Source organism: Daktulosphaira vitifoliae, unplaced genomic scaffold, assembly GCF_025091365.1.
Source record: "Daktulosphaira vitifoliae isolate Bord-2020 unplaced genomic scaffold, ASM2509136v1 Scaffold_5, whole genome shotgun sequence".
In the NCBI taxonomy this organism is placed as follows: domain Eukaryota; kingdom Metazoa; phylum Arthropoda; class Insecta; order Hemiptera; family Phylloxeridae; genus Daktulosphaira; species Daktulosphaira vitifoliae.
This window is the reverse complement of record NW_026099576.1, coordinates 32,619,809-32,645,312: the sequence shown is the minus strand read 5'-3', so window position 1 is coordinate 32,645,312 and position 25,504 is coordinate 32,619,809. Positions and strand designations below refer to the sequence as shown.

The 25,504-nt window shown below is 31.7% G+C and overlaps 2 protein-coding genes across 3 annotated transcripts in view; one reads left to right on the top strand and one right to left on the bottom strand.

The window, feature by feature from the left end:
- Positions 1-15,036, bottom strand: part of LOC126907996 (zinc finger protein 395) — a 24,655-nt gene extending 9,619 nt beyond the window's left edge. Inside the window, exons 1-4 of the mRNA XM_050689783.1 lie at positions 14,320-15,036; positions 12,500-12,657; positions 8,963-9,132; positions 6,352-6,563 (exon numbers count right to left, since the gene is read on the bottom strand). Of these exons, the coding sequence (XP_050545740.1) occupies positions 6,352-6,563; positions 8,963-9,132; positions 12,500-12,657; positions 14,320-14,694 (915 nt within the window). The 5' untranslated portion in view covers positions 14,695-15,036. The remainder of the gene's footprint in view (positions 1-6,351; positions 6,564-8,962; positions 9,133-12,499; positions 12,658-14,319) is intronic.
- On the top strand, positions 13,404-25,504 carry LOC126907993 (myotubularin-related protein 9-like). 2 transcript variants are annotated; one of them, XM_050689777.1, is made up of 8 exons: positions 13,404-13,426; positions 21,830-21,990; positions 22,052-22,199; positions 22,261-22,400; positions 22,551-22,676; positions 23,069-23,559; positions 23,970-24,387; positions 25,227-25,504. In XM_050689777.1, exons 2-8 carry the CDS (start codon positions 21,844-21,846, stop codon positions 25,386-25,388), a joined length of 1,632 nt encoding a protein of 543 aa, XP_050545734.1. In that variant the 5' UTR covers positions 13,404-13,426; positions 21,830-21,843; the 3' UTR covers positions 25,389-25,504. The 2 variants fall into 2 exon arrangements, with proteins under 2 accessions (XP_050545734.1, XP_050545733.1); XM_050689776.1 differs by lacking the exon at positions 13,404-13,426 and adding an exon at positions 21,541-21,769.

The window sequence follows — 25,504 nt, the reverse complement described above, 5'->3', positions numbered from 1 at the left end:
AAAAGGGTTCTAGCACTACAGACTTGTCGTCATCAGTTAATCGTAAAAGGACAAATAGAATATATTCTCATTATTAAAAGTCTTTTGACTCAAAGTTATTTAGACACGTTACCCAAAAGACTAATAGCCAAAAACACTTTGCTCGCGGCGATGGAAATTTGTGACAAACTATTTCGTTTTCAAAAAATAATTTTTATCATTAACAATGGATGGTATTGTTTATAAGTTAATACGCATGTGCGTGAACACACAAGTGAATAATTATAAAAACAACAATTCCATTAAGTATAATAGAAAAAATTAAGATTAAAAAAATGGATTCTCTTCCTTTTGTTTCCTCATAACACTTATTATCGTCTTATGGGCGGAGAAATCCAATAATTGCGTATAATTTTTATCTGGACGTTTGGCAAACAGAAAACTATGGCAATATATTAAATAATAATTGATATTAATAAGTCGTAGAACACTAAATGCCTGTTTAAATATATATATAAAAAAAAAAAGCGGTTGCCATTTTAATACAACATACGTTATTGTCTCAGTGTAACTTGGACCGCACGTATTGCCGGTGTTAATAAACCAATCAGAGTAGAAATTTTGTAAACAAAAAGAAAATAATTATTTTACAAACATCGTCGAGCACATACGGTATTTACGTTAATGGCGATTACAAGAACGTGCCAAATCAACGTGCTTAGTGTACAAGTCAAAAATAACTAAACACAATGTACTTGATATGCTTTTTCATCACGTTAATTATATGAGAAATAATCAACTAAAATTGAAGTCGGCTATCTATAAACACTATCGGTGTTTAAAGGATGATTATTTGATTTCAAAAATATTTCCATTTGAAACCCTGATCTTTGTATCATAATATTCCAATTGCAAAAGTAAATAAAACGTTTACCATAATTTCAATGAAAACACAGACGTAACAATAAACATATTAATATCAGCTTGCTATGGTTACCGACAAATACCAAAGCCGCCAGCGAACATGATCAAAAACGAGGTGTCGCACATTCAATTTTTTATCGTCCAACGAATGGCAATTGTAGATGTTGTCCACTGTGTTTATACTTTACATATGTCACTTTAGAAAAAAACCAAACCGAAAAAGCACAGGCCGATTCTTCGATTAACCAATCCAGTCAATTATCGCTTGTATCGCACAACCTCTACTGGTTTGTATAAATCTTCACGGGACTGCGACGCATTTGTGTGCGAGACAAGAGAAAGAAATGGTCTATTATCATGGGTTGTAGAGATTTTCTTAAAAATACACTGAGGTCGACTATTTTTATACCTGTAAACCCTACACGGGTTATTATTATATAATTCAGACACGACCTTACCCATAGCAATCATACAACAGGAAAAAAGTGTTCTGTTGATACCAGAAAAAGAGAAAATAAAAATCAACGCGCTACTATGCTGTGCGTGTGAGAGAGAGCCTTGTTGTTACATCGTGTACATTGCCCTCGACGCCATGAACGGGTTCGAATGCCGTCAGTCGATGACAGGGGTGCGTTACACCCGGCCGCCAACATCCATTAACGACCTTGAGCAATCGGTGGGCAGAGGTCACCGACTCCTCCGCCGTCAGTCATTATCAGTAGACCATTTTTTTTCTTTTTACCCCACGCGAATGCACTGACCATAATGACCGATTAATGGTCGATCACACTAATTACTATTGTTATTTAATCACTCATTGTCTAAGTACCATCGGCGTTGTTTACATAAATAAAAATATAAATACCCAATTGTATCTCACCATAGAGATTGTTATGTAAACACAAACGTGCATTCGCGTGCAATAGAAAAATCAAACGAACGTAATTTAGGGGCTCGTTTCCTATAGCGCTAACAGTGTGACAATAACGTTATTGTATAGTAACACGAAAAAAAAAAAAAAAAGAGATGCGTATGTACACGGGCCGTGGGGAGGAGGTGCAGCAGCAGCTTAATGCAGAGGGGCATCGGCACGGGGTCGTCGAACTCTGAGTCCCGGTGTTGCATCGGCTAAGATATTGCGTTCAATCCCTACGACCATAACAGAGGTTCAAGAAACTCTGTCGGGGAACTCTTTATGTTATTTCACCAACGCTAACAAAATACTAGTGGTATTAATATATCATGAATAGTATTGGTAATTATTTTTCTTGTGGTAAAACTCAGGATAATTAAAATACGATATAGTAACAACAATTATGTGCACCAGTAATTCGATTTATTACACCAATATTATTTGTTTTTTTTAATTATGCGTAGCCTTTTTGTAAGTCAACTAAAAGGTCAGCCTTTAAAAAAGGCGTACAAAGATTAAATTTTAGTGATCCGGCGGAGAGATATATGTGATTTTTTTGAATACTTATGAATATGAGATAAAATTCAACTATGTTACAACGCTATTGAATGTTTGACCCTCGGGGCAGTCGCATTTACACGCTGACTAACAAATACCTATAGTTACATACATGTAATATTTAAATCGTCACGAATTGAAATTACGGTTTCAATTGGAGGAAAATTCCATTTTATTTATTAGGCCGTGGTTATTAACCTTTCAACGGCGAATTATACGGTTTTGGTATCAAACAGGCCGGAACAATTTTATACCAAAATAACAGTAGCCGCTAACGACGACAGTGACCGCCGCGTGGGCTAACCGGCACACGAATCAACAAAACATAATAAAAACAACGGTCGAAAGTACCCCCGCTCATAGAGAGGGGGGACCGGAGTTCCTTACGATGCAATCCAAGAAAAGATGCGTAGTTTTTGCGTCGTATCATCATGAATGCGCGACCAGCAATTCAAGGGGGGGAAGGTGTGGTGATGGTACACGTGTTCCTAGAGCAAAACGCCGGCCGGCGGCAATGACTAATACCGACAGGATACCGTTATTTAAAATGCTTGAAACGATTAGGATATACCGGCTACTTAATTAATTTTTACATATAAATTATTACTGGACGGAGGCATTGCACAATTTTAACTCATCTCGCTAATACCTGTAGGGATTTCCCGCGTACAACTATTTTCCTTTGTGCTGCTCTCACAGTTCATGACTCTCACTCGTCCACCGGAGGAGAGAGGTGCACGTAACAACAACAAACAACTGCGACGTAATACAACGCGCATGCTCAGCACCGATCAGCCCCTTCATTATACACGTGCTGGTAGCTCCCCACGTGCATGAGCAGCAAGTACGGCCGTCGGCTGAACAAAGAACATTCTCAGGCGTGCGCAAAACCGAAAAAATTCACCCCCTACGTCTAATGTCAGTAATATGTGTCCATAGATGCGCAGTATAACATCATGATGCATACAAAAGCACAAAGATTATTGCACCTTCTCGGGAAAAAGCCACTAAATATGCCAACTCAAAAATAAATAAATTAAGGTAACCCACATCATTAACACAACAGTTTTTTCTATTATTTATTAGGAAATATTTTTTTTTATTAAATTCCTATGTAACTAATGCAATTATTTATTCATTTTAATAAACTTAAAATAATCTTGAAAATGAACAACGTTTAATCATTGAGTCGTTAAATTTTGTATTGATGAACAATTTTTTGTATAGTGAAAAATTCGTCCTACAATATAAACAAACCAAAACAAATTCCTAATAAAAACAAAGACGATCAATCAATATTAATAAATTTACAGCAGTTATAAAAAATTAAGATTTTTAACATCAAGAGAATTCAATAACTGTTGTGATTATATTGTCTCGTAGGAGAGACAAAAAACTTCGGAATACACTACAATATAAACGTTAAGGTTCAAAGAAACATTATTACAGATAACTACAATCAATATAGGCTTTTCGTGGTTACGGTTATGATAAAACTGTGGCTTGGGAAAATAATTCAAACACAATTTAACAACACTAAGTGTGGTATTGTGGTACTGTATTTATGGTAAAGATTTTTTTAGACGATTTTACACATTTTACATTTAATTTTGGGAGATTGCCCGTTTCCGTTATGAAACCGATCGCAAATCTAACCAGCAGCAGCTTCTTAAGGCCGTTCTCATTATTACTATAAGAGCCGTTATTTAAAATTAGCCAAACGCACATACGTAGGTCGACAGTACGTACATTGTTTACCAAGTACAACATTAACACACTAACAACAATACGTTGTTCTACACGTGCACCGGACCAGCTGGATGCAATTGCGAAAATCATCGGTGGCGTCGACAAGGCTAAAGTTGCAACAACAGAAAATTAATAATAAAAAAAATCGACACGTCCAAGGACTTATGTCGATGCAATCCGATACACATGCACGCTTGTTTCTCCTACCAAACGCTAATAATATGACCATTGGCATTACCTTGTTTTAAAAAATGAATTATTTAACAATTAAATTAAAATGCAGTTCTTTCACTACAATACACATATGTATATATATATATATATGTTTTTTTCCTGAACACTAGTCAAGGTAAATATTACCGAAAAAAAATAATAATAATAAATAGAAATAATAACAAAGCAGACCATATCTACTCAAAAGTATTCACGGCTGTCGACCGGTGGCAGAGTCGTAGTATGGAATAATGTAAATTATAACCTACAGAAACAGCTGTTTTGTACGTAGGGAGAGCAAAGAGGGATGGGAGAAAGAAGCGAGTTCGTTCAATATATGCATCTAAAAACCGGTTCAAGGGTGAAATTCCAGACTGGAACAAAGAACCAAGACAGAAGTGGCGGGCTATCCCTTGGAAAATAGAGGATATATTAGTAAGTCATAAACTTCATAATATGCTTAAATTATAGAAACCATATTTTAACAACAAGAGTAATACCATTGCTCTATACTATTGCTTTTGATTATTAAATAATCAGAATTTTAGTTACAAGAAATAGTTACAATGTTTATATTACTATCGTAGAGAAACCAAATATAACCAAAACATTAGCAATGGACTTATTTTTAAAAGAATTTTACACGCGTGTCCTTGGACCAATCAACGTTTCCGGGTGGTATCTTACCGTGTCAAGGATAACAAGGACAACCGGCTTACTTTGATTAGCAATTTAAGTTGTTCATAGGTATTGACATTTTATCATTCATTTATTACACTTGAGATTTTACAGTAACTGACAGAAATCGTTATTGTTCATAAAATGCATATAGGAAATAATTGTAATATAAAAAAAAAGAAGAATAACATTCACTTTCTCTTTTTTAATTTCTTAAATTGATAAAAGATTAAAATTTTCGAAGCAATAAAATATGTAACACATGTTAACGTATATGTTATCTAAAGAAGAATTTAACACATAGTAGATAACAAGTTATTTAAAATGTCGGCGAAAAAACTAAAGAACGATAAAACAACAAAATAGTTTGTGCTGGTAAAAACTAGCGTGCGGCTAAAGAAAAATTATACATAGAGGAGAAACATAGTATTTTCAAACCAAATAGTTTGAAACAATTTCATGATATACATAATTAGGGGTCTCGTAGATCGGACTGTTGCAGATGTCTAGCTAAATTATTATTCAAATCTATCCTAAACAAAAAAACATGTTAACTAAGTTTCACGTATGGTTTGGTTTACACTACTCCATTATTTCCAGTTAATAAGTAAAATAACAACAAAAATCGTATTTACTAATTCAGTTAATACGGTTTGTGACTTTTTCGATTAAGGTTAAACGTCATGGTATGTGGATATTCAAAACGGCGTTGTTTTAACAAAACATAATTTAGTCAACCAAAATCGTCTACGTTTTTAAGTATGCATCACTGTGAATGAGTGCGTTCTAGTCGCCTAAACATGATGAGGAAAAACAAAAATTCAACTAATTCTTGGATAGCCAAAAATTAAATATGTTAAATTTATGCTATAAAACCTACAGGACGCTTACACAGTGACCAAATAAGTTATTTAAATATTCCATAATGCAATGCATTTAAAATGATACTGCCAAGCTATTACGAAATCTCCAGAGAAAGGAGGAAGTATATACATAAAACTCAAAACACATTGCTGACAATCGAGTGAACACAACCAGTTTTTTTTTTTTTTTTTTTCAATTACCACCCGGTCAATAAGTACATTCTAAAAACATGTTCTCACAGTGCATAGCAAAATAAAATAACAATAATAAAGCAAAAAAAAAAATAAAAACAAACGTTATTACACAATATCATTTTTGTATACTATTTACCAAAAGTAATGAAACTGTATCATGTATAAAAAATGATAAATTATTAGTCTTTTCAAATGTCGTCTAATTATTAACTGGCAAATTTGTAATTATAATACTGATAATTGATGTGATGAAAAAATTAATGATATTGAAATACTGACCTTTTTTCTTTTGGGTACGTCTTCGAAATCATCGTCAGTCAGTCCTATACCTTCATCAACAGCTGAAAGTAAGCCGCGACCGCTCCAGGCTGCAGAAGAACTGGATTCGCTGAGAGGTGGCGATGGAGAGCTTCGACACGAGAAAGCACCTTCGCTGGACGTGGAAGGACTAGTGGACAACGACTCCGGTTGTTGACAACGCATCATACGACCTATTGTTAAACACGAATATTATCAGCATAAGGGACATAAAGTTTTATAAGGTTTTCTGCAGCACTAATTAATGTTAAGCCCACGCTGAACACAACCAAAAGCCGGCCGGCAAAATATTTTAACAGTTTGTAGGTGGTGATGACGTAACAGGTCCGAATGACGCAAATATCCGTGTGGGTCGTGCGTGAGCTAACATTATGTCAATGGGAGGCAGCGCAGTATTTGCTCGAGAAGACCACTCAACTACGTTTATGTGAAAAGGATAAACGTCACAACAGATTGACAACAACAATACTATAAAATTGTCATATAGCGGCAAAACCGCTTATTTCAATTAAATAAGCTTAAAAACTATAACTCGGTTAAAAGAAAGATAACGGACCTGTCGAACACGCATTCGAGTGCACTTTAATTGCACATACATTACAATGTTACTGTATTTTTTGCAAGGACATATTCGTTGTTATTTTACACATGTGTTCCTTTGACTAGGTTTATCTACATACGTTTTACACCGTCAACACCTCCTCTTCAACTCGTTACTATCGTTAAACATTGATAGCCTATATCATTAAAGAAATAGCATAGTATGACTATTAGACCACATCTACGCCCTTAATCTTAATAAGTTCGAGTGACACTCGGAATCTTATTTCACTATTGATAACGATAGGTTATCATTGGAGAGTATGGAACATAAACAAAAGAATTTAAAACGCGCGCATTGCCTTTAAAACTGAAATAACGTACTAATTTAACTAAAACGTAGTGTTGGAAGAAAATATTTTAGTATGAACTCCCATTAATGAATTGGTACAAGAAACGCAACCGACTCAAAATCTTGAGAACTGACTCCTAGTATTTCTGACATAAATAAAACTTAAGCGACGAATTACACGTCTTGATCACTTCAAACATTTTGTTACTCATTTTTTTATTTTGTAATAGAGATCGTTTTAAATATTTTCAAATATGTACCACCTATAAAGAAAACATTAAACTAGCCAGCAGCGACACAGTTGCCGAGTACGGCGTACGTCCTTGTCGTATCAATGTCGGGCGTTTCGCACGAAACACACTTTTGTACGCCTACACTAGCAAAAGGGGAGAAGAGAACATGGACGTGGCACCGGTTGCCGTCCTTAACACTGCATTGTTGGTTACGAAACGAGCGTATACAATGCAGATACACACCAATGGCGGTCGGTGAGAGACCTCGCGCCAGCTTAACGCCAGTTTAGTTTGTAGAAAGCATGCTTTTCACTTTTACCGCTGCTGCACAAAATCTAGGTCGCTGTTGAGCAACTCTCTAAGCGCTTATTGAGTAACGGTGGACCACTGCAATCCGAAAGGAGCGGTCTAAGTTTTATAAGCAAACATAATCATGGAATAAAAACTTCCAATTGAAACGAAAAATTCAGCAGTGCCTCTTACCCGCAAGCTATTTTGTGTATATGCACTGGTTTAGCAATATTTCAATAATTATAGAGTGGTTGAGTACGACTACCATTTAGCCAGTCTATCGAGAGGCCCAGTCGGTTTAATTAAATAAGCCCCGTTATGAATATCAGTGTGCTATGTAGAGTGTATATATCGTTGCTTTTTCACTCGGCGTATGGTTTTTCTTTGCTATGGTCAAGTATTAGAGGTCAATGTACCGACGGCCGGTCCATGTCCAATGTTGGTGTCAATGCACCGGACTAGAAAATATACATGTACTAACACCAAGTCCCTACAGTGGGCGTCTATAAACTAAAACAACGATAATTGCATGCTTTAGTTTCCTGCATATACGAGTACCATAGTTTTGCATGTAAAAATTAGTATCATTTGGCATTTACTTACACGTGAATAATAATGGTACTAATAGTGCGTATCGCCCTCAACGCCACCATTTGTGTGAAATGAAAAAAAAAAACACGTGAAATTAAAAAATAATATTAAATGCGTTCAAAACAACAATATGACGTATTTATCCCTGTCATAACATAACGAACTATTAATGGAATAACAAACAATAATAGACATAATATATTTGTCGGGCACGTCTATGTTGTGAAACCGCGGAGAAAGGACGTTATAAAGCATGACTGAAAGTGAAAACCCCAAACGTAGCGAATGCAGACTCAATACCTTGGACTATAGGACATCATAATAGGGACAGGAATTACAGTAAGTTCAATGTAAATAGAGAGAGTAACCAATAAATTTGCCAACTCGACTAGCTTTTTGGTAGTCATAATTGGAGTTATTAAACGTACACGCAAACACATTTCACTGCGCTGACAATTGTAAGTAATTTCTGCGAATTTATTAAGACCAAAATTTAAAAAAATATGCGCACATTTAACAATGATTTAAAAAAAAAAGTCAATATATAGGCATATATTACACCGACCTTGTAAGGATGGCGAGTGGGGACTGCACGACAAACTCATCAACACCAAGGCCGCGGTACACTCTGTCATTTCTTCCTCTTTCGGTTCATTACTATCATCATCGCCTTTCATTTCCTCCTCCCGCGCATCATCCTGTTCTTGACTTGTACTAGGCCTTCGTTTTCGAGATCTGCAATAAAATCATCAACACTACAGTTAAATATACAATTAAATTTATAAATAAATACATATAACTTAGTAGAAAGCATAAAAATTATATGAACAGGAATAGATTGAGATCTATAGATAGATAAACTACAGTTTATGTTGATGAGCTCAAAGAAATAGAGAGAAATTTTATTTCCAAATGTTCGTAGTTATATTTTTTAAAAAACTAAAACGCGTTTTTAAAAATATTTATTTGAAAGGTAAATCATATATAATTTTACCAAAATTTCAATTTTTTAAGATACACTTACGTATGATAGAACGGCAGTATACCAGTCTCTTAATCTCATATGATACATAAACTATTAGTCATAAGCAATATTTATATTTTAGTAGGAAGTAAACTAAATGTAGGTCATCAAAAAAAGTCATGGGCTCTTTTCTACACAAGTTATTCTGAAAAATTGAAGACTTGCTCTAAAATTAATCATTGTGATAACTAGTTCTTTTTTTATACTTCAAAATGCTTAATAATCGACCGCTAACTAGTAAGTCACGAAAGGTCAGGGTAAACGACTGGGCTACAACGTAGAAATCGCACACCTATTTCGAGTTCTATATTTATACAAACCCAAGGATATACTTTATCCACGCTTTATCAACCATGTTACAACAAATGTACATAAGCTATGATAAAATTTATACCAATTACATTACCATATGGGTATCACAGAGTATCCTATACACAGGGCCGTGCGAAGGAGGGAACAACGGGGACAAGTTCCCTAGGGCATCACACATTTGAGGGATGCCAAATAAAATATGAATACATTTTTTTTTTTTTTGCATAAGATTTATTTTGTTTAAAAATATATTAAATAGGGGCGCAATCATACATACTAGCACGGCACTGCTAATATATATGATATTGTCAATTAATTTTATTGCTTTTACGTGAACATTATATCGGCACAATTTTATCATTTGCATAAATGCATGCACAAAGTGTGAAATAACTATCATGGATTTGATTAAATCGTCAAGTGCACACATAAATCGGCAGTATTCCAATGCGATACATGTAAATAATAGACCACCGCCATTGTTGTGTAACGCCCAACGTGTAATGGCCAAGCGATTTTATTTGCGCAATTATCAACATGCAACAAGTGGCAACACTTGTTGAGGGGGGAATTTAATATATACGAAAATGAATATATACGATCTGCTGGCTTCTAAAGAATTCTGGAATACAGATCGAATAATAAGGAAAACAATGATTTATAAACAACACACTGAAAAAATGTACGCCTTCAATATGCACATGAATTATTTTTCATCTCGTCATAGAACAGCAAATAGGATAAGTTAACCAGTAGTTAAGTAAAATAGTTTATGTAAAACTAAAAATTAAAAAAAATAACGCACAACAAAAAGACCGCGGATTAAAAGAGCTGCTGGTGGCCCACAACTCATTCATGGTCACCATACGTGAATAGCGCTTCATAAGACAAACAAACGGGTGCATACAACTGTATACACAATCTTATCGTGTGCGATGCAACAACACCTGCGTTACCGACCAACTGCAACATAACATCCTTGCGAAATATGTTTGAACTTGATTGTTTCCATCTTGATCATAATATTCACTGTCACTATACTCCGAAACCCGTTTCTAAAAAAGGATCGTGTACTACACAAAAAGGCCACGACCTAAGAACAGTCACAAAACTGGCACACGAGCAATTGGCTACAATTGTTGCAGCGTCAACATCTCTTTTTATAAAAACTGCATTTTACCATCATCTTCGATACAGTGTTAATTTATTTTTAATATCATACAAATCGTATACATTTTGAACAAATTAATAGTTTGATTTAATCTTTCTGTGTTCAAAATAAATAACTGAAATTTATCAGATGTTTTTCAATTAATCCGCCGAATAGTAAAAAATCGACAAAACGTGCGTATATTTAAAATCATATAATGATTCGTTCGTAAACCGGTAACAAGGCCACAACCTTTAATGTTAACGCTAACGAAACTCAAATGCTAAAAATACAATTTAATCGTAGGTAATATGATTAAAATTATAGAATATACTGCACATTATTCAGGCTGCGAACATATCACATAAGAATACGAAATAAATTTCTATTCATAAACAAATGCAGCAGTTTTGAAAAACGGCAACGATAATACTGCGGCAACGTGGCAAGGCCGTTCGTATGTCAACCGACCTTGAATGAGTTATTACACAGCTGATTGAAGGGCCGCTATTTTTTTATAACCATCTGGCACAGATTAGATAAAATTTCATCTAATCTGTCAAACAAAATGCTTATGTGATATAATTATAGCAATGATTAGATATGAGTTGGTAACTTAAACAAAAACACAAGGTCTTGGATATATTTTTTGGAATCGCGACTGGGAGGAGCCCAATCATTGAAACGCGGTTACTGCATATTTTACAACTATGTAAATTTGAATATTGAATATAAACAATGATAATAAATAATTTAGAATTCAATGTTTAAATAAATCTTAAATTGAATACTGAACTAATATAAATATTAATGATAGCGATTTACAATTATTATTATAAAAACATAATGTATTCGACATAGAAACTAAAAAAGTCCAAAAAATATTTATTTAGATATCCAATACACAATTGTGCGAGATCGGAGAAAAAGATGCCGGTGAAAGAATCACAAGATTTGTAAAACATATTATTAGTTTGATACGAATTGTTTAGACCGTTTTATCGACACAGATCTAAATTATAATAAGGTACATAACAAACGGTTTATAATAGGAGAAAACACCGTAGCAAAACACTGTAACCAGTGCGAAGTTTTCATTTTCCTTCTTACTGAATCACAAATATTTATGACTCTAAACTATAAGAACTATTTAGACGTCTAACAACAATAATAACAATAACATTAATAAACACACTAACACTATTGAATAATACATTTTATTATTCAACAGTTAAAATGATTCGCATAGTTTTGTTGTTAAGATTATAGGTCTATTTACACTTAACGAATGACGAACACAACAGATCTAATGCCCTAAAAGCAAATGATACTATAAAAAATAAATACTAAGGTAACAATTCCATTAACAATTTTATACTAGGCAAGACCCAATCAATATAAATAATAACATTTATTTGGCTAATGAACTCAATTTTTCATTAATCCAGAAAACTAATTTAAAATGCATTTATTACTATGCCAACTATCTCTTTCTTGTTTCCAATGTTTGCACCCCAGACATCAACATAATAATAATAATAGAAAAATTATCAAATGTCATATTGAAAACGATACATTATTTTGAACAGTATTTCAATGTGTAAACATTCACTTACCCACTAATTTCGACAGCATTTTGAGATGAGGAGCTGCGTTTTCTGTCTGACATGTCAGCCAACCTAGCAAAATCTGTATCTTGATCCATTAGTCTAGCGGATTTTCGAGACTCAAGAACGCGAACATCATCGAGTTTTTTAATCACTTCAATTGAACCCTATAAATAAGAAATAAAAATATCAGACGAATAAATACCGGCTTAATGATACAAATAGTAGACAAAACTTAAAAAAAAAAAATTTAAGATAATTGATAAAAATAGAATAACAAACAAAAAAAGTTGCTTTCTCTCATTTGCCAGATATACCTGTTCGTTGATTTCTTGAGAAACCGGTGAAATTCACATTAGCAACTATATCTTAAAGACATCGTAACGAGTTAAAATAATACTATGATATTTGATATGCGTAAATTTTTTTTAGTAAGGATTTAGTACAAAAATACAATAAAGGCAGGATCAGAGTGCTGTTAGAGACCTATAGTCATTCTTATCGTGTCAACGGTAACTGACTATTGAACAATGTTAAAATTACCAACGAAGCAGATAAGAATAGGGATATACTAATTAATGTATGCAAATTTTCAAATGTAGTTCAAAACTAGATGACCCGGATTTCATCACGGCCGGCACACGCGTCAAAGTCAAGGTCATTATGATGGAATTGCAATATTTTATTGATATTCATTTATCAGTTCTGTTCCAATAATTTGGTTATACGTTTTCTAATATCGCACAAGTTCAGTCGCAAAAATATCGAACATTTTCTTTTTCTAATATAGTTTCGAGTAAAAAAACTTAGCAATATCAGAAGGGGAACAGTCACTGAGCTGTCAGACAACGACCGTAGAAATAATAACTTTTGACGCAATTATTCCTTTCGCTAGGTTGTTACAACGGAATGTCGCGGCGGCACTCTAAGAGAAAGGTATTTTTTGTTATTATTGTAACTATGTGATGTAAAGAAGGAACGAAATAGCCGTAGAAAGTAGAACCCTACGTATACTATTGCACCCCACCTTTGTTTCAAACCACTACGCAGCGCATTAACAAAACTACATTTTACAAAAAATTTTAATGTTTCTTTAAGTGTCATTTAATTGCTCTGCACAGGTCGATTACACCACTTTAAATCTTTTTTCTTACAAATTAATAATAATAACACAATTTTAGTGTTACCCACCAAAAAATGTCACTAAAAAAAAATATATATACATATAACACGAAATTACATTGTACACGCTACGGAAATGAGACGGCCACTCCTGAGGATATTGGCTGTTGCCGTCCCCCGCAGTTTTCCTCTGTCTTTTCACGGCCGGATACCTGCAAAACGTTTTATAACAGGTGCTGTGTACCAGTTAAATAAAGGCGTTTCCAGGGTGTCCACAGTAATACCTTTAGAAGTATTTAGAACAGATTGTGCATAATGTTTTATTAAAAGGCACGTATCGTATTGTCTGACGAAAAGTACATCGAAGATTTTCACAATGAAATAGACGGGAGAACGCTACTGGACATCATGTCGTTAAGGTTGGCACCAATGATGCCCGAGCGTGTAACCGCCAACCCGGCAAAATTAGCGTTCCTACCTACACCGAGAACTACGTACAAATAAAATGATAATGCTGTTTATACATGCAAAAATCTTACCAACGATTTATAAAACTTATTCACAACAAATAAGACGAAAATTGGAAAAGAAAAAGTAATTGTCGTTTTGGCGCCAATATCATACGCACTTGTCTACTGCGTCGTATAAATCGAGAGCCTAAGCGGAGTAACAAAGGCCTTTGTGTTGTGATTATGATAAATACTTACTTCATGACCCGGGGGGGTTATTGAAACGCGTACTTCTTCTGTGTCAGGCCTATGAACTACCACATCACCAGATATTTCTCGGCCGTTGAAAGTAATAAACACCCGTTGGCCTGCCATCAGCCGAAGATCGGAAAGAGTTCGAAAGCCTGGACCGACAAGTTCGGTGGCTCTGTATTCACGGCGACCTGTCGTTCCGTCGTCGAATCTGATCGAATATCCAGTTTCTGAACCATCAGCAGCTGTTTTGACTGCTGCTATAATACCGGAATACAATTTACCATCGTCACCGGCCGGCGCACAAACCCGTGTGCCAATAATTGACCGTTTAGCCAAACGTTTGCCCACGCCCACAGTGGGCCCGTTCCTATGCTTCATACGGATATCCAGTTTGAAGTTTTATTGAGAACGCTTTTTAAATAAAAAATCAAAACGGTTGATATGATTAATTTTTAAGCGACACCCACGGCGTATAAATTCAAAATAGTTAAACGCATTATGAAACACTCGTTCACAAACAATAACGACCAAATACGAATTAAAAAACAATTCGAATATTTAAAATATAAGCACAAAAATGTAAAATCACGAATACTATTTAAGTCAATGTACGTAAATGACAGGCGAACAATAACAATCTGGAATTGGTCACACGACAGCGGAGTACTACCGGCTTCGGCAAGACGTACAACGGAACTATAGACGTGGTTCGGCATTAATGTTCGACGCCACAGCTGACAATGCCGGTTGCCGGTAACCATGCAGTGATACCAATTTACCGTACCCTATCGACCCGGTTTTGTGTCCTACTATTTTTCTTCACATAACAACGGTGTCGACATTCGACGCGCATCCTGCATCGTTTTATTTTATTACAATTTATAAATAATCATTTGTACTATACTACAATAGTCGAACTAATAACAATAAAGAGTTTATTTGTGATATAATTTATAACATAACTACTATTAATGGAAACTGAATGTGTATTGCTTTTGTATAAGAACATTGTTTTCAATGTGATGTTCATGAAAATGTGTGTCCCCTAATGAGCCATTGAAAATTTAAGCTCTGTATAAATTAATATTTATTTCTTGATCTTTTGAAATAACTATAATTTACTATTAAAATCTGTGCTGTTACCGTTTACAGGATATCTATGAGTTTTCTATATGCGTCGTCATTGGTATTCCCACGAATAATGGATAACGAATTAAATATTATTTTTTGTTGCTACCAGTTAAAATTTTAAACTCAAGAAATTGTGGAGCTATCATTAAAACTACTGTATAGCTATTTTTTCGTTTAAATTACATACTCCTTTAAGATTGAATTTTTGGTGATTATTTAAAGTACATGGTATTTCTACGTTATTAATATTCAATTTGCATAATGTATTAAATAAATCTAATTTTTTATATTAATAATATCAATTTATATTTATTTACATCCATTTTATTATTTATTTGACAAAATAAACAATGCTCGAAAAACTGTTGTTAATGATGTTAAAAACAAAGATATTTATTGTTTTCATACACTCGAATATTATGATTAGGAAATAACGATTAATTACATCCAACCACATATGTGGTATACTATATAGTATTCACTAATATTTGGTGTATAGTAATATTTTCTTAAATGCCTTTACTAAATAATGAATAGAATTATGTGTAATTTTCATAAATTAGACTAGATGCGCATTTATTGTACATATTAACCTATATTAATATGCAACCTATATTGGGCTTACATGTTTTGAATTTATTTAAATACTGCAGAGCTCCCGACCAAAACTAGTTTTCTGAAAGTTTTGCCATGTCTGATCAACTGTGCAAGTCGATAACAATGAAACGCCACCATGTTTGCCTCGGAAAAAAACGATAAAGCTTTTAATAAAATCACACATTTAATTCTTTTGTCTAATCGCAGTTTCTAATCTTAACTAAACCGTTTTTCTTTGTTTAACTGTGATTTTAACTAAATATTATTTCATTATATTGTTTGATTATGTATTATTGTGTATACATTAGATGTGATATAGTTATAATCGATTAAAAATAAAATGACAAAGTAGCTTTTCCTTTGGTTTGATAAACAATAATGTTTGCACAATTAGTACTACCTTACGTACGCAATTTCAATTACGAAAGTTGGGTTTATTGTTTTCGTATTTGGTAAATACAATAATTGACGTAATCATCAAGCTTTAGGGATAAAGATGGTTGTTTAGACACAATTATTTTTCCCATTAGGCTGGCAGCAATGACAAGGACGAATTGCCGGCAATGAAATATTCGGAATATTTCATTTATAAATATTACACACCTATTCTAAAAATAATATACATTAGATATTATAATATTTAGCCAGAGTAGCTTTTAAACACAGTCTGGAGAATAAAAATTGTTTATATATTCAACTAAACAAAAGTATATTCCGTTGATTGTTAATTTATACATTCAAACCTGTGTTAATTACGTCCACACTGTGACACTCAACTAAGTCCGAGGTCTTCACGGCTTCTACCAACCTATTCTGAGTACTATTTTCATTGGATATATATATTTTTTCCGTTTTTAATTTTTTAATAAGGTCACATGGAGTTATGAACGGCGAGTCTATACTAAGTTTACTGAGTCTATACAGTTTCATAAATTTTCAGATTTGTCTTTTTAATTGACATTGTAATTTTAACAGTAAAGGAAAATAAAATCTTTGTAAATAAGCTTTTAATACATTGACAACTGTATATAGTTGTATAAATATAGCTGAATAAACGAACTGAGAAGATCTTAAATCAATCCTTACTAAACACTAAAATAAAAAATGAGTAATGGTTTTCTACGGTTATGAAATTGTAGATAACACATTATAATAGAATAAATTGTACATTATCTATATTTACATAAGAAGATTCTGGAAACGGCCCTTTGAACTTTAAACACTGGATTAAATAAATATTTCGTACATTGTGATGAAATTATTTATAAAACTGCCTAATGTAAGGTTATTATTATTATTTTTAATAGAGATTCAGTATTTAAATCTTACACAGTGAAAATCGAATTTTTTGCTGTATTGACTTGATTGAATTTTGTTTGAACTACATATTTTTCATTTTATTCTAAATGAAATATCAATAACTAATTTTTATTTGACAGTGAATAACACATTGTCGTTACAGTTGATGTGAAGCTTACTATTATTTTATACTGCCGTATAAAATTATTCAGTACCGTCATCGACGGGTTAGCATTGACGTAAAAAATAATAGTAATAAACGCCAGTTAACGACGTACTGCGCAATAGCATTTTATATTACTGGTTTTTTTACCATTTTAAATAATTTAATTAAAATGGCAAAGTATTAATAATTAGGGTGATTTTTAATTACCTTATAGTTTGGGGTTTTTCACTTTTGATTCTAATCAAATTGTACTGGTAGTCAATAGTAACACTTTAATAGTTCCCAAGTGTATTAATTCATTAAAACTAAATTATTATCTGAGAACTTTTGTGAAAATCTTTTTGACATTTAATTTTTAACGAGATAGATACAGCTAATAGAAAGTGTTACGCTTTTCTCAGAAAATTTCGCGAGTAAATAATTTACTCGATGCACTTAATAATAAAGACTAGTGCACTTTGAAAAGAGACAATGATACAAAATTTGAAACTGTTACTAAATGTTAACGGAATGCCAAGCAAGATCACGGACAGTGATTGTCAATATGATTCATAATGTTCATGATTCATCGTGAAATCTGTAGTATCAACAATTATATCGATGTACTATTACGGTGTAAGCAAAGTAGAAAAGACTTAAAAATGACCTACTTTCGATGTCATTGTGTGACTAGGCCGCGATTATTAATAGCAATACATAACATAATAGCCCTATTATTTCGAAGATTCACTCAGTACGATGCAATTGCTATCAATAGTGTAATTTTAATTTTCGACCGAATTGTTCGGGAATAATAATCTTAATTAACCCGAATAAATGTTATTTAGTAAATAATACGTAATTCCATCGACGTATGTAGGAAAATATTATTATTGTTGTTGTAGGATTTTTGGACAAGCCTCGTACAAGGTTATTGCTGTAGCACAATAAATCTACGACGAACAAACAGGAACGCAGAATAGGAAGTGGTAAATATAGTCAACGAGTATTTTATATTTTGCACAGAGGCTGATCGCTTTTATAGATCTTGTGTACAACGTAGGCATAATTTGCCTACCGGCCGGCCGGCCGGCCCAGGGACCCGGCACAGCTGACACGCATAAACATTAAACTTTAGGGAGAGGGGACGCTAACGCTACAACGTCGAGGTATATCGGTGACCTCGACATCGTGTTTACATTGGTTGACCCACTTCGACATCGACTCTTCACGAGCACGGTATACCATAACTACCGTACCAGCACGCGCCGATGGTGACGTAACGCGAACGCTGCTGCCGGGCGGCGAAAGTTTTTTCGTTACTGCGTAATATATTTTAAGCGTCCCCACCAGAGCGCAAATGTCACCACCACCATCGCTTTTCGCTACTCTACTTCTCACATGCAGTGCTGCAAATCGCCTACGCGTTACGCATGTCTTAACAGTGAGCACCTAATAATATTGCTATTTGTCGCATTTCCTAGCACAACAATAATTATAAATATCACAGATGCGTTTCTGTTTTCTTCTATCCAATGCAAACGTTTATATTGACATTCTTACGTTGCACCTGCGTTGTTATAAAAATAAGTGGTAATGAGACAAAAATAGATGAAACACTAATAACTTAGTATTGAGTAAAATTTATGACATTTTATGATCAGTTATTGTAATTTAGTATCATTACACCTTCTTACTTAATGACATATTATTTAATCAACATTGCCCTAGAAATCGTTTTGGTAGACATTAACTGTCTAATTATATCGAATAAGTACCTTGTAAGTGATTTTTTGAAATATGTGTATGATAATTACTGATCGTTATTCGTTGTCAGTAACGAGAGGTTACTATTCTATTAAATAATTATTTAATAAAACAGTGATTTGAAACATAGTTGTTGAATGCGATAAAATCGTTGTGATACTTCCAATCTATTGTACAACGTGTTTAAAATATACACTGCTTTTGTTGTGTAATTTCGTACACCCTTGACAAAGTCAAAATTATCAATAACTTTTTCATCATACATGTCAATTCAGTAGCGTAGCTAAGGGCGGCTAGAGTGGCTATAGCCAATAGAGAATAAGACTTTGGTGTTAGTAAGATTATGAAATTTGTTAACAAAAAAGTCTTGAACCACCTCGAACAGAAATCCTGGTTACCCTATTGTGTCTTCTATTATAAAATTCACTTGATAATATTTGAGGTAAATTTCTTCGAATTGTTTAAATATTTATTAAGCGACACTTTTAATTTTAGTAAAATAGTAACAATTTTTTTGTCTAACATACATAATAAAAGAGAAAAAACTTGAAAGTATAATTAGCTTTTCAATTGATATTTATGGGCTTTGATTCATGATCTTGTCACCGTCTGCTCCATTGATGCATCTGTATTTAATGTCCTATTGCTCTCATCTTCAGTATTGCACTGAAGATGAGAGCAATAAGATATTAAATATATGGGACATTTTAAATGCAATACTTAACTAATATTTAAATTGATCAAGTCATTCCTAGAAATCGAATTATACTTCACACAATATTTTTTAACATTTATTATTTATGATCTTTTTTTTTTAGAGTGACCAAACATCTAGTAACTCACTATTTTTGGAATTTAATCCCCACAATGAAAGTTTTTTATGTGTGCTTTGAAAGTTGGATTTATTCACGTTGGTGTTTTATTTACATTATTGTACTTATTTCAAGTCACCACCCTGAGCACCTCATTATCCTATCATGTTATTATTCTTATTTATTGGAATCATTACAAACCTGTTTTTCACTCTCACTTTACAGTATTTACAGGTCATTCAAATGTTAATTGAATAACTGAAAATAACGATAATCAGTTTTTCTGATATTTTATGGTCAACATATTAGTGATCATAAAACTTTATATTAAATTTTAATAAATTAATTATTTTCAAGAAAAAAATAGGTTTAATCAATGTAAATTATAAAGTTATAATATATGTATTACAAAATAAAATAAAGGTTTATACATATTATGTTCCCACATTTTATTCATTATATTACAAAAATTGTTTTCTTCGTACCTCAAAAAAGTTATTCTTACGAATTAATTTCTTTACATTTCATAGATGAAATTGATTATATAATCCAAAACATTTTGTTTTTTATAAATTTTTTATAAATTAATTATATAAAAAAAAAATTATAAATATACTATAAGTTTACTAACAATAATTTAATAAGAATCTTGTGGCGTAGTTAATTGCAAATAAATTGTATATTTAAATCTTAATTCTACTAAAGTAAAAATAACAAAATTGCAACAAATTGGTTGTTAGGGAGTTGTTAGAATTTCACTGTTCAATATGTCCTAAAAAATTAACTTTGATTTTTAAAAACTTATTTTTTATTGCTTTTTCACTTTTTAAACTTACTACTTTTGAATTCTGATATTATGAAGAAAACAAGAATGTCTCATTTCGTTACAGAGAATTCGTATTCTAATATAAAATAATCCTTAAAATAAAACCGCTTTAGGAGTTGACTTCGGTTATCTCTATATGTATAATATATTAATTAGGAACTTTGGGTTGCACAGTAGATCATTTATTCGCCGTCTTAGCGCAAATGATCAGCTGCATTGTTTGACGACGGTGACCATACGGGAACTTTGGTAGTCACACTCGCCTTCATTGTCTCCCTCAACCATAATAAGGTGCGTTAGTGTTAGCTGATATAAAAATTTTGTCAAATCGTAGAGCTTACTGCAAATAGTTAGGATAGAGGTTAAGGAGATGATATTGATATGTTAATAGAATGTTATGTTTAATTTACTTACTTGCAAATTAATTTAATAATAATTAATGAATATAAGTATATTGAATCTAAGTCTTTGACATAAAATGTCAATTATTTTTTTATAAAATATTTTACTTCAAACGCTATCTATTCGTTAAAATATTAGACATATTTGGATAAAAATTAATTTTTCCAAGAATTTTCTTAATATAGTTGATAACTTATCACCATTGTGTTTATACTGTTTGGTTCCTTCTACTTGTATATTCAATGTTGATAATAATATTATCTCGTTGATAGTACTTTACAAATAAAACATGAATAGAAATCAAAAACTAAGATATAATGCCACTTGTAGAGATTGAAAGAGTTGGATCCAATAATTAAATGAACAAATTTTTAGATGGACTGATAAATCTGATTAAATAAATTATTTTTTTTAAGCTTGAATTTTCCTAAAAATATAGATCAAAAATAACCTAAGCTAACTTTAGGACGATAGGTTTGTTAAAATGTTATAATTTTCATGTAATATCAACTAAGTTAGAATGCTTATATTTAGGAAATGTTGTTACAATGGAGTTTGCAGATAAAATTAAAATACCTAAATTAAATGGAGTTTACATGAGAGGTCCTCACATTGCTCAATGTTCTACTGGAACTCTAGTTATCACTGGACATCATCTGATTTTCTCTTCAATAGCTGATGATGTTGAACTTTGGGTAACAATTTTTAAATTAAGTTATTGGAAGTAATGCCTAAAGAATTGAATACACTTGGTAGATTCTAAATCGAAACATTGATGTGGTCGAGAGAAAATTAAGTTCTGTTACATTGAAGTGCAAAGATTTTAGAATAATTGTATTTGACATGCCTTATATTGAACAAGCTACCACTGTTGCTGCATCAATTGAATCTCTTATGATGATAGGTAATTTTATAAAGTTTGATTGTTGTTTAAAATTCTATAAAATATTGTAATGGTTTTTTAGAAGATAATGATCATTTTCATAGATTACTTCCAAATAAAATTACCAACTGTTATTCACCCTTTGATGTGCATTCTCAGTGTAAAAAAATTTTAGGAAATGACAAAATGTGGCGTATATCAGAAGTTAATAAAGCTTATAAGGTATTTTTAAATATTTATTTAGTTATTGAAAATTTAAGTTATAAGATATATACTACTACTTTCTTTTTTCTTTAGTCAAAAGGCTTTTTTAAAAACTATATTGTTTTAAAATTATGTTATTTTGTTGTTTTTATTAATGTATCATTTTAGGTATGTAGCTCTTATCCCGAATTGACTATAGTTCCGGCTAATGTTGATGATACCATGTTAATTGCATCAGCAAAATTTCGACAAAATGGTAGATATCCTGTATTAAGTTACCGTCATGATAAAGGGGTAAGTAAATATTAAAAAGTAATAATATTAGTTGTGATATATCTTTTTTTTTTTTACCAATTTTTATATAGAAATTTTTTAATTGTCTGAATATTATAATTAATATTGTTGTACCAATTAAAAAAAATTGTTTAAGAAGAAAAAAGCTAATTTTTAATTATTTTGTTTCTATTTTTTACTTGATGTAAAATTTGTTTATGTAAAATTTTATGGTGCATTAATAGGTATAAAAAATGCTTTAATTTTAATTTTGATATTTTATAATTTTTATACAGAAGAAATTTTTACTTCTTTTAAAAACTAGTCTTTTGTAACTTATGCATTTATATATAAAAATTTGTTAAAGATATTCTTATTATTTTAGTACTCTTAATTTCTTAATTTTTTTGTAGAGTGTTTTAATGAGGAGTAGCCAACCTTTAGTTGGTTCTAGTTCTAAACGCTGTAAACAAGATGAGCGTGTTATTAATTCTGTACTTGGTCCAGGGAAAAGAGGTTATATTATAGATACACGTAGTGTAGCAAATGCAACAAATGCAAAAGCAAAAGGAGGAGGATTTGAAATGGAAACCCATTACCCTCAGTGGCGTAGAGTGAATTCATCAATTGAGAAGCATAATGTTTTATTAGATAGTTTGTCAAAACTTGTTGAAGCTTGTAATGATGTTAATTGTTCTATTGATCGTTGGTTAAACAAGTTAAATAATAGTGAATGGTTATCACACGTTAAAGATACATTGAATGCTGCTTGTTTAGTTGCTCAGTGTCTAAGTCAAGAAAAAGCATCAGTTTTAGTGCATGGTTCAGAAGGAACAGATGCTACTTTAGTATTAATATCATTAACACAATTGATATTAAACCCAGAATGCCGCACAATTATTGGGTATGTTTTGATTTTATAAACTAAAAAGAATAATTATTTATTTGACTTCTGAGATACAATTTGAAAAGTTAATTAATAGTTATTATTATTATCAAATAAATATCAGTAACTGGTAATAACTACTGATAACAAATTATTATATAAAAAAAAATGGATTAAATTTGAAAATATTTTTGGATAATAAGTTTTTTTTTTATAAGATTTATTCTTTTTCAAAAAAAAAATTTCTGTTGAGATTTGGGCTATTCAATATATTCAACTTTTAATTTAATATTTAAAAATGTGATCTTATTTATCAATATATTAATTAAATATAATAAAAAAGAATATTGAAACTACATTAGGTTGGTATGAAATATTTATTTTTAATCTAATTAAATTTAATTATTGATTTTTCACTTTTGTTTTAGATTTGAATCACTAATTGAAAGAGAATGGTTACAAGCTGGTTATCCTTTTGAGACACGGCATAGAAGTGGATGCTATAATGCAGCTCGCACAAAGCAAACCTCATCTTCATCTTCAAAGACTATACATCATGGATCTGGCGCTACATTTTTATTATTTATTGATTGCACATGGCAAATACATAATCAGTTTCCTTGTTGCTTTCAGTTTTCAACAAAATTTTTAATGTCAATTGTTGATCATGCTTATTGTTCAGATTTTAGTACTTTTTTTGGAAATTGTGAAGCTGATAGAAAAATAAATAGATATAGTAGTTCAAATTTATGGTCTTATTTTGATAAAAAAAAAAGTGAAATTACAAATTCGTTGTATTTACCAAACAACAATGTTTTGTGGCCTTCAGTAGCTCCTTTTAGTATTGTAAGTAATTAATTTATCTGAGATTGCTTTTTAACTTGATTATTTTTTTTAGACAACCACAATTCTACTTAAGAACTTCTTTAATTTCTACATATGTTTTAAAATTGCGTATTTCTAAAAATTATTATATTTATTTACCTCTTCAATCACTTAATTATCAGTATGCAAATTGTTTTAAAGGGTCCATGAAATTCAACATTTTTTAAAAAATTAAAAAAAAAAAAAGATTCAAATTTGTTTTTTAAGAGCGATAAGGAAAAAATTCTTCATTTTATAATGGCACTTTAAAATTAGTTGTTTCAGTAATCCACTCTCTACATATGTTGCCCTTGAAGTTTACTATTAGTAGACTTATGTTATTTTGAAGACTTTTTGAATAATTTAAGACTGGAATATTTAAAAAAAAATAAAATAAAGGTTAGTCATGCCTTAAATGTCGTCTCAGTTGGTGTGTTGTCTTGGCCCATATATCTTTGTATATTAGGCTTGTACAATCATCAGTGGCTTTGTTTGGGTTTGATAATTCACCACAAAAAACATTGTTTTCAATAAAACTCCTATTAAAAATTTAGAAAGTTTTAAAATAATTAAACAAGAAAAATAAATACATGGAAATGTTGAACAAATTTTGAGTATATATCTGTATTATTATTATATTTTAAGCCCTTTGGTATGGTTTATTAGTTTATTCCCAAGGACAAAAAAATTTCTGTGGTTAAATATTCTGTTTTTTATGCTTTATTTAAGTCATCTTAGTTGTGGTTTCATTTTTTTGATAATTTTTTGCCATTATACTTTTTATACCAACATTTGAAAATAAATTGATTTATTAATTATAGGAATTATGGAGAGAAATGTATCTACGATGGTCTATTGATCAAAATCACCAAAATTTGTATCAAGAAGCTATTAGTAATTTAATGAGATGTAATAGAGATTTGAAAGAATTAGCTACAAAACTACGCAATGAGGCTCAAGAGTCTGAAAACAAGTTTATTTAGAACATACTTTTATACCATTTATTAATCTTAATCAATTATTTTTATCTTGTATACTTTATTCTGTTTTTTGTTTTTAAATGAAATCAAAATTAAATTATTTATCTTAAAAATTGCTA

Bases quoted from the DNA above. Each gene is read 5' to 3' on its own strand.
- LOC126907993 (XM_050689777.1), top strand. From the start codon at position 21,844: ATGGAGTTTGCAGATAAAATTAAAATACCTAAATTAAATGGAGTTTAC. The intron at 22,200-22,260 runs GTAATTTTATAA...ATGGTTTTTTAG, and splicing joins TGAATCTCTTATGATGATAG to AAGATAATGATCATTTTCAT. The intron at 22,401-22,550 runs GTATTTTTAAAT...GTATCATTTTAG, and splicing joins AAGTTAATAAAGCTTATAAG to GTATGTAGCTCTTATCCCGA.